Consider the following 9,231-nt stretch of genomic DNA (forward strand, 5'->3'; position numbering starts at 1 on the left):
GACACGAGATGGTGTGCCAGCAAGAACACTGGGCCTAGTAGGGAGGTGGATTGGAGGGTCCCACATTGATTAGAAAAGGGAACAAGTGCCAACGAGGATGCTCGGTCCCGAAAGGGGGTGGATTGTGAGATCCCACATCGGTTGAAGATGGGAACGAAACATTCCTTATAAGGGTGTGGAAACCTCTCCCTAGCAGATACGTTTTAAAAACCTTGACGGGAAGCCCAAAGAGGACAATATCTACTAACGGTGGACTTGAGTCGTTATAAATACGTTTCTCATTCCAAATATCGCTACACCGAGTAACCGGCAAACGAATCCGTTTAATTCGACAGAGAATAGTCAAGGAAATGCAGAAACTATACAGTAAAATTAGTAAACTAACACATGTTCTAAGCTGCCGCAGGGTCATTTATGACACCCAAGAAGTCATCTTTAATGGTTCCAATACAAAACTGCAAGCAAAAGCAATAGTTAAATGAGACGTAGCAGACTCTATCAAACTCACATGAACCAACAAACATGGAGTTATCTTTAAGGATACTAAATAGAGAAAAGGCATTACTATTTCAGTTGCATCGACTCGAGTCCCGATTATCTTTAATCGAACTTCGCTGTCCTTCTGAATCTTAACCTACACGAGAGCAGAAATAAATCAGTAAGAACACGACAAGAGAGCGTTATGTTAGAGAATGCACGTCAAATAGAGATATACTGATCCATCTGAAGTGGTATAGTTTGGCATATCTCCAGACTGGAACTCCATATCATCTGGTATCAACTGAAACACGTGATGAGAAAAACCGTTAGTGTTAGTGTTAGCTTGCTTAAATACTTCACTGTACAACGAACACGAGAACTCAAGTTAGTGATGACATTCCTAACGAATTTCAGAATCTCTCTCCAAAAATATACATTGCACGACATTGTTGACATCGTAACAAAAGTTCAATTGGCATAACGAACCTCTCAGAGCCTTACTACCATCCTATTCCTATAAAAGCTCAGGCCCAAGCCCAAGCCCAAGCCCACCGTTAGCCGATATTGTTCTCTTTGGGCTTTCCCTTTCAGGCTTCCCCTCAAGGTTTTTAAAACGTGTCTGCTAGGAAGAGGTTTCTACACCCTTATAATGAATGTTTCGTTCTCCTCCCCAACCAATATGAGATCTCACAATCCACCCTCTACCTCCCCAACCGATGTGGGATCTCACAAACCACCCCCTTCGGGGCCCAATGTCCTCGCTGGCACTTGTTCCCATCTCTAATGGATGTGGGACCCTCTAATCTACCCCCTTTGGGGTCCAGTGTCCTTATTGGCACACCACCTCATGTCCACCCCCCTTCGGGGCTCAGCCTCCTCGCTGGCACATCATTCGGTGTCTGGCTCTGATACCATTTGTAACCGCCAAAGCCCACCGCTAGCATATATTGTCCTCTTTGGACTTTCTCTTTTGAGCTACCCCTCAAGGTTTCTAAAACGCGTTGGCTAGGAAGAGGTTTCCACACCTTTATAAAGAATGTTTCGTTCTCATCCCCAACCAATATGAGATCTCACAATCCACCCTCTACCTTCCCAACCGATGTGGGATCTCACAATCCACCCCCTTCGGGTACCAGCGTCCTCGCGGACACTTTTCCCTTCTCTAATGGATGTGGGACCCCCCAATCTACCCTCTTCAAAGCCCAGCGTCCTTGTTAGCACACTGCCTCATGTCCACCCCCTTTGGGGCTCAGCCTCCTCGCTGGCACATCGTTTGGTGTTCGGTGTCTGGCTCTGATACCATTTGTAACCACCAAAACCCACCGCTCGCATATATATGGAAATGGGTTATAAACATATACTTACATGGTTTGAAACAAAAATCTGAACAGGTCCAGCTTCAGCAAAGAAACCCATCTACAATAGTTGCAATGGCAGTCATATTCATATTCACTATTCAAAAGAACTTCATTAATCACATGCTAGATATCAAAAAAGGGTGACATGGTGCCAGATACATACCTTGTTTACCATAGTAACAATTGCTTCTAAGATTTCTCCCTTGAATGGTCGAAACACGACGCATTGGTATTTAACGGGAAAAGTGACGAAACCTGTCCCGTCGCTAATCAATCCTTTACCAATGTTCTCAATTCCCGTAATTGCTACTATGAAACCATGTCGACCACTGTCGAAGTACAAAACTTTTCGATAACATAATCCATCTAATTGTTCGCTAGTTGAAAGAAGTATCAAATCTTTTAAAAGAATAATATCGTCCAACAAACAGTTTTACAGTTTTTATTGGCTTTTGTCGGTTGATGAACTGACATGTTGTAACCGTTCAAGCCCACAACTAGCAGATATTGTCTTCTTTGAGCTTTTCCTTTTAGGCTTTCCCTCAAGTTTTAAAACACGTCTGATGGGGAGAGGTTTACACACCCTTGTAAGGGATGCTTTGTTCCCCTCTCCAACCGATGTGGGATCTCACAATCCACCCCCTTGGGGGCCTAGCGTCCTCGCTGGCACACCGTCTGGTGTCTGGCTCTGATACCATTTGTAACAGCCCAAGCCCACCGCTAGCAGATATTGTCTTTTTTGGGGTTTCTCTTCCGGGCTTCCCCTCAAGGTTTTTAACACACGTCTGTTAGGGAGAGATTTTCACACCCTTATAAAGAATGTTTTGTTCTCCTCCCTAATTGATGTGAAATCTCACAATCCACCCCCCTTCAGGACCCAGCAACCTCGTTGGCATATCGCCCAGTGTCTGGCTCTTATACCATTTGTAACAGTCCAACTCCACCACTATCAGTGGGCTCTTATACCATTTGTAACAGTCCAACTCCACCGCTATCAGATATTGTCCTCTTTGGGCTTTCCCTCCAAGTTTTAAAACGTGTATGCTAGGTAGAAGTAACCTCCACACCCTTATAAGGGATGCTCCGTTCCCCTCTCCAACCAATGTGGGATCTCACAATCCACCCACTTAGGGTCCCAACGTCCTCACTGGCACACAATCCGATGTCTGGCTCTGACACCATTTGTAACAGCCCAAGCCCACCGCTAGCAAATATTGTCCTATTTGAGCTTTCCCTTACGGGCTTTCCCCCAAGGTTTTTAAAACGCGTCTGCTAGGAAGAGGTTTCCACACCCTTATAAGGAATGCTTCGCCCCTCCAACCGATGTGGGATCTCACAAAAGAAAAGGAGACTTACCAGGGAGGTTTTCCTCCAAGAAACTACACAACCATCTTGCCCAGCTAAACTAGTTCAAATCATGAATGCTTTTTGGACACTTAGTTGTGAAGCAAGGTGTAACAGCCCAACCGGGCTGGCCAATCTTGTCCTCTTAGGACTTCCCCTTTCAGACTTCCCCCAAGATTTTTAAAACGCGTCTGCTACGAAGAGGTTTCCACACCCTTATAAAGAACGTTTCGTGGGATCTCACACAGGGTCTTATCGAAAAGGTAAATTTAACAAAAAGAAAACAAGATGAACAGCAATGTTGTAGCATCATACAAGCGGTGGGGGTAAAGTTAACAAACCTGCAAGTACCCTCAACATCTTTCATGAGTTTGGACACCAGATTGTCACGGAGATTACGGCCAAAGTGCCGTGGATGCAGCTGCATGTTCCTCTCCAAGACTATGTGGAAGAACATAGTGGCTCCCTATACCTGAAGGAAACCCCATTTAAAGAAATTAAGAGTGCGATAAAGAAGAACAAGAACAAGAACAAGTGGAAGAAGCAAGAATCTGAGATAGAGCAAACGGGAATTGCAGAAGAGGGTTTTGTGGACTCAATTTGTGATAGAGCAAGAAAAAAGAGAGAGAAGAAAATACTGAATCGATGATATGGGTATGGGACAGTGAACCAGAATCAATGAACATTAAAACCCAATTATAATCTACAGTCATTGATAAGCTGAGATTGCTCTGTTAAGTAAAGCAACTCCCTGTTTCTTTCGTTACACAAATGCTAATTTGAGTTGCTGTGAAGGAAGACGTACTGGTAGGGAGGCGGCGGCGGCGGGACAAAGTGGGAGAGAGGCGGCGGCGGCACTGAACGGGGAGAGGCGGCGGGCCGACAACAGCGTCAAGCACGGAGAGCAAGAAGAAGTCTAGGTGAGAATGAGAGTGAGAGTGTAATGAATGGGTGGGGAGCTAGAGTGTTCTTTTTATTTTACGAAAATATTATTAAAAAATAATTAAAATTTTATTTTATTTTTCTATTAGAACGTTGACTTATTTTAAAATATTTACCTTATATGCATGAAATTATGAGATATGGAACATTATCAATTTTTTAAAAGAATTATTTAATTTAATTGAAATTTAAACAATGAAAATAAAAATAAACATATTACATACAAAACTTAACTTTTTAGCCGTGTATTTAATTATTTAATTATTTTAAAGAAATCCACCAGAGAGTTCGAGTTCTTTCAAAACTACCTCTCATTAACTTGAAAAGAGATAGGACGAGTCGCTTTTATATAAGAGAAGCTATTGAAGTGAGAAGCTATTGAAGAGCAAAGCAACCTCCTTAAAGAAAGCAACCTCCGTTTGAAATTTAGCACGAGAAGAAACCCACAAAATCATTTCTAGCAAAAGACTGAGTGTCTCTCGAAGAGTGAAGCCATAGTATCATAAGAAATCTACATGCTCATTTTACAATATTAATGTTGGTATGTACAAAATATATATAAATTTTAAAAAATTATTGATTAAAAATGAGAATATAATTACAGCGGCCGTTCACCGGAGCTTCCGGCTCCCCTGTCACCAACTTCCTTGACCTTCCGGCACTGGGCAGGCGTCCGCCCCCATCCAATCACATCATCTTGGTATAAAACCAAAAAAACAAAATATTGGAAAGTGAATCGAAATTCTATTCCATCCCGACTCCAAATCATTAAACTTATATAAAAGATTCTCTTATTTCTCTGAATCACAAAACACAATCAACCGAGTGACGATGCTAGAACCAAATGTTCTTCACAACATTACCAATATAAACCTAACTCAATAGTTAAGACAACCATAACATAGTCAATTTTCCTAGAACATTTTCTTCGAGTAACTTCCTGTGCTACTGAGAGATTTTACCAGCCTTGGTTCCATGCCTAAGAAAGATATCTTCTCAAGCTCGCTGTGACACAAGTACTCGCGATCTCCAAGATAAGAATCTGGGTCTTTGAAAAGCAATGTTTAGGTGGCAAAGACATGGTTACAACGTTTAAAAGAATTGTGAAAAGAGAACCAAATAATTCTTTTACACTAACAACAAACCAGCATTAATTTGAGTTTTATGCTTGTATTCTATCAAAGTACCCCACCCTTACTTGGGAAGAGATAGCACGAGTCGTTTTTGGAGAAGGGGTGCGTGGCTATTGAAGAGGGAAGTCACCTTAAAAGACTACTTGCAAAGTTCTATCAGAAGAAAACCACAAACAGTTTATCACCTATGAACTAGCATCCAAATTGAGTTCTATACCTAATTCTTTCAAAACTAACTAGTCGCTGCTATGGGGTAGCCTAAGTTCTTTCAGGTTAAGAGATAAGTGTCTTTCGAAGAGCGAAGCCACTTTACCGAGTGATAACTTCGAAGACTGAAATGTTTGGACTTTGGAGTTTGTTTAATATGGTTGAAGATTTTGTGTCTTTTCTGATTATACCAACTGAAGAATCTTTTGTGATCTCCCTCCCCCTTGGCTTTTGGATTTGATACAATATCAAATTCCTCGTCTTTGGCACATTTCCTACACCGGTAACAACTTTAGGATTGTGAGATCCCACGTCGGCTGGAGAGAAGAAAAAAGCATTCTCTATAAGGGTATAGAAACTTCTCTCTAGCATACACGTTTTAAAAATATTGAAGGGAAGCCAAAAAGAAACCCAAAGAGAACAATATCTGCTAGCGGTGGGCTTGGACCGTTACACAACATTGTTTGTTTCTTTTCTTATGATGGAAATCAGTACATTGTTTCTTAACTTCCACCCCTACCCTCCCTCTACCCAGTTTGTGTATGTTATATATATACACACACAAAAAAATGAGAGGAAAAGTACCATCAGCACAAGGAAAAATCATATCATACCAGCATCTCTACAATATACCACAGATAAAGATTTCTCAAATAAACAAGCTCAACCAATATGACAGAAGACTCACACAATCACATACGCATTCAACGCAGTAATAAGCAGAAAAAACAGCATCCAACATAAACTCCATAACTAGCCCTTCTCCTGTAGTACACAGATATCTTACATGAAAAAGGAAACACATTCAAAGTGAAGACGAAGAATGTGAAAAGATAAGTAAAAAACAATGCTTTCATAGAACAGATTAGCAAGTTATTGTCATCAAGTGAGTCAAGAGGAATTTGCATGACTGCAATCTTTGAGAGGAGAAGATCTCAAGAATGTGAAAAGATTTGTAAAGAACAACTCTTTCATTGAACAGAATTTCTCCCTCATAGATTAGCAAATTATTGTCATCAAGTGAATCGTTTCCCAGGAATTTTTTTCACTCCAAGCGGCAATTCACTTCAAGAAACTGCTTTCCAATAGGTGAAGAATCGAATGTTACATACTTCCTCAATATCCATTGATTTAGCTTTAATGGGTAAAATTATGGCTTCCAATTAAGAGTGATGGGTTCAATCCCCCTACAAAGAATGGCTTAATACTGCTTCTACATGGTTCAGAAAAGGCATATGAATGAAAGCTGATGCAAGAAATGCTTGATGCTTCGGATGTCAAAGTGGAAAATCAAGATAATATGTAACCTTCAAAATCAAATTGTATGGGGGAACTCATTACATTGCTACATGATCCCTAAAGGAGATAAAAACTGAGTAATATGGATTCACATAACTTCTACTAACTCAAGGTTCGATTGCCGAGTTTACTGACCTTTCGCGTTTCAAGCATCGCTGTCGCTGCTATCATCGTCTTCGTTCCCAAGATCCGTAGCAAAATACACTCCAGGGTGAACCGTTCGCCTCCGCGTCCTAGAAGGAAGGATGTTGTCCAGATCGACCTCCGCAAGTGGATCATCCGACAAATCACTTTCTTCATTGTCAAATTCGCTTCCATCATCACTGGAATCTTCATCGTCGTCGTCGTCGTCGTCGTCTTCCTCTATCAATTTCCCTTTTCCTTTGTCATCCTTCATGATACCCTTCCCCTTACGATCCTCCTTAGCCGCTTTCCCACTCGACTTTTCACCGTTCTCACAGTCGTCTTCATCATCGTCATCCTCTCCCTCGTCCCCCGCATCTACATCAGCTGCAAGAACTCCATCATCTTTCCCTTCCGCAGCCGAAGAAATGTTATCAATCTGTTCATCACCTTGCTTATGGTCTCCATTGTCACCATTCTTCTTTACATCATTACAGGGTTCGCCCTCAACCACTTCAAGCTTCTGAATCTTGTTCGAACGCTCCTCTTTCGCTTCGCAGCAGGGATCAGCAGGTTTGCGCTTCCCATCGAATGCAGTCTCCTCTCTACTACTGGCAGTTTCCGCCATTAACGTGGCGCAAAACCCTAATTGCAGAGCCAATCGAACGAAACAAATTAGGGTTTTCAACAAGAACTACACAACGACAAGAAAATGTTCGCGGAATCAATCGAAGAAACCGTCCTGATTTGCTTCGCAGCAGGGATCAGATTTCGGCCACTCTCATAACTTCACCATTTCCCTTTCCAAATCGTTTGAGGTGAAAATTCAAAATTTACCCCAAGAATTTACCGTAAATTAGAAAAAAAAAAACATCTATATAATTAATATAAAAGAAAGAAAAGAAAATGTTTAATATTAATATATATATATATATATATATATATATATATATATATATATAAAGAAACAAAAAAAAATATAGAGACAAAGGTGAGTATGTATATATATATATATTAAAATTAAGATTTAAAAGTAACTTATAATTTTTTTTTTTTTAGAGTTGAAATTTGAATTTTAAGAAATTATGTTGAACTATCATGTTATATTTTTTTCACACTGATTTGTAATTTAAAGTTATTATTCATGATTCCAATATATGTGGAGAGTCGATCTGTTTTAGTCAGTTCTATTGAGTTTATCAAGGTTATAGTCATTCATGAAGAACTTTTTAATGTTTTTAAAGTTGACATATTTACTAATTCGATTATTGTCATTTTTTTGGAGATCGAACTTACCACAGGAACGACAATAAGAAGGAAAAAAATGTTTGATATTAAAAAGTATATAAGAAACAAAAAAAAATATAGGGATAAAAGAAGTGAGTTGATGCATGATTGCCTGTTTGTTATTGTGTTAAACTATACTGATTGTTTTGTTAAACTAGTATACCTTAAAAAAAAAATTTAATATTTTTTAATAATAAATGCTATAAAATAAGTTAATGTATTTTTTAAATAATTTATACTATATTACTAATCGAAATGAATTATTAATTGCAATATAAATATAAATAAATATATATATTATAGATTAATTTTTATTAAATTATAAATAGTAAATCAAATATTAATTGCAATATAAATATAAATAAATAAATATATATAGATTAATTTTTATTAAATTATAAATAGTGCAATATAAATATAAATAAATAAATAAATATAGATTAACTTTTATTAAATTATAAATAGTAAATCAAATTAAGAATTCAGATCTTTCACTTAAAAATTTTCAATATCTTTTAATAATAAATGACTCTGGAGAAGACCTAAATTTCAGGTTTAAGACAGCCGACAACAAAACCTTAAAGCTTCACGTTTTTTTAAATTTAGATTAATTTATATTAAATTATAAATTAAGTTCAATGCAAAAATATTAAAAACAAAATCTCTATAATTAAAAAGTTTTAAATTATTTTGAATACTGATACAAATTTATTTATTCGATTATTCTCGTGTTTAGATCCAAATTCCACTAAAACTATAGGAATAAAATAAAAATGTTTAATATAAAAATAAAAAAAAGAAAAATATATATAGGGAGAAAGAAAAAAATGTTTAATATAAAAAAAAGAAAAATATATATTATTAATATCAACAACAATAAATAAATAATAACTTAATGTGTTTTTTGTAATTAAGATCGAAGTCTATAATTCATCATATAAATTGACATGTATATATATTAATATGTCTATACTAAAATTAAGATCGAAGACTAACTTATAAATTTTGTAAATAAAAAAATTTAAATTATGTGGAGCATCATATTATATTTTTCAAAC

At 37.7% G+C, this 9,231-nt stretch overlaps 2 protein-coding genes across 6 annotated transcripts; both read right to left on the minus strand.

The window, feature by feature from the left end:
- Positions 1-260: 260 nt before the first annotated feature.
- LOC111809014 (DNA-directed RNA polymerase II subunit RPB7) lies at positions 261-4,125 on the minus strand. 2 transcript variants are annotated; one of them, XM_023695319.1, is made up of 7 exons: positions 3,988-4,125; positions 3,524-3,654; positions 2,002-2,167; positions 1,846-1,896; positions 716-781; positions 566-634; positions 261-455 (listed from the first exon to the last, which is right to left on the minus strand). In XM_023695319.1, the coding sequence occupies exons 2-7, from the start codon at positions 3,637-3,639 to the stop codon at positions 393-395; spliced, it is 531 nt and encodes a 176-aa protein (XP_023551087.1). In that variant the 5' UTR covers positions 3,640-3,654; positions 3,988-4,125; the 3' UTR covers positions 261-392. The 2 variants fall into 2 exon arrangements, with proteins under 2 accessions (XP_023551087.1, XP_023551088.1); XM_023695320.1 differs by lacking the exon at positions 3,988-4,125 and adding an exon at positions 3,821-3,871.
- Positions 4,126-4,624: 499 nt separating this feature from the next.
- LOC111809013 (nucleolin-like) lies at positions 4,625-7,687 on the minus strand. Of its 4 annotated transcripts, none has more exons than XM_023695318.1 (2): positions 6,899-7,687; positions 4,625-4,820 (listed from the first exon to the last, which is right to left on the minus strand). In XM_023695318.1, the coding sequence occupies exon 1, from the start codon at positions 7,512-7,514 to the stop codon at positions 6,909-6,911; it is 606 nt and encodes a 201-aa protein (XP_023551086.1). In that variant the 5' UTR covers positions 7,515-7,687; the 3' UTR covers positions 4,625-4,820; positions 6,899-6,908. The 4 variants fall into 4 exon arrangements, with proteins under 4 accessions (XP_023551086.1, XP_023551083.1, XP_023551084.1 ...); XM_023695315.1 differs by lacking the exon at positions 4,625-4,820 and adding an exon at positions 4,897-5,166; XM_023695316.1 differs by lacking the exon at positions 4,625-4,820 and adding an exon at positions 4,897-5,172.
- Positions 7,688-9,231: the final 1,544 nt, after the last annotated feature.

The sequence above is a fragment of the Cucurbita pepo genome, chromosome LG13 (genome assembly GCF_002806865.2).
Source record: "Cucurbita pepo subsp. pepo cultivar mu-cu-16 chromosome LG13, ASM280686v2, whole genome shotgun sequence".
NCBI lineage: Eukaryota > Viridiplantae > Streptophyta > Magnoliopsida > Cucurbitales > Cucurbitaceae > Cucurbita > Cucurbita pepo.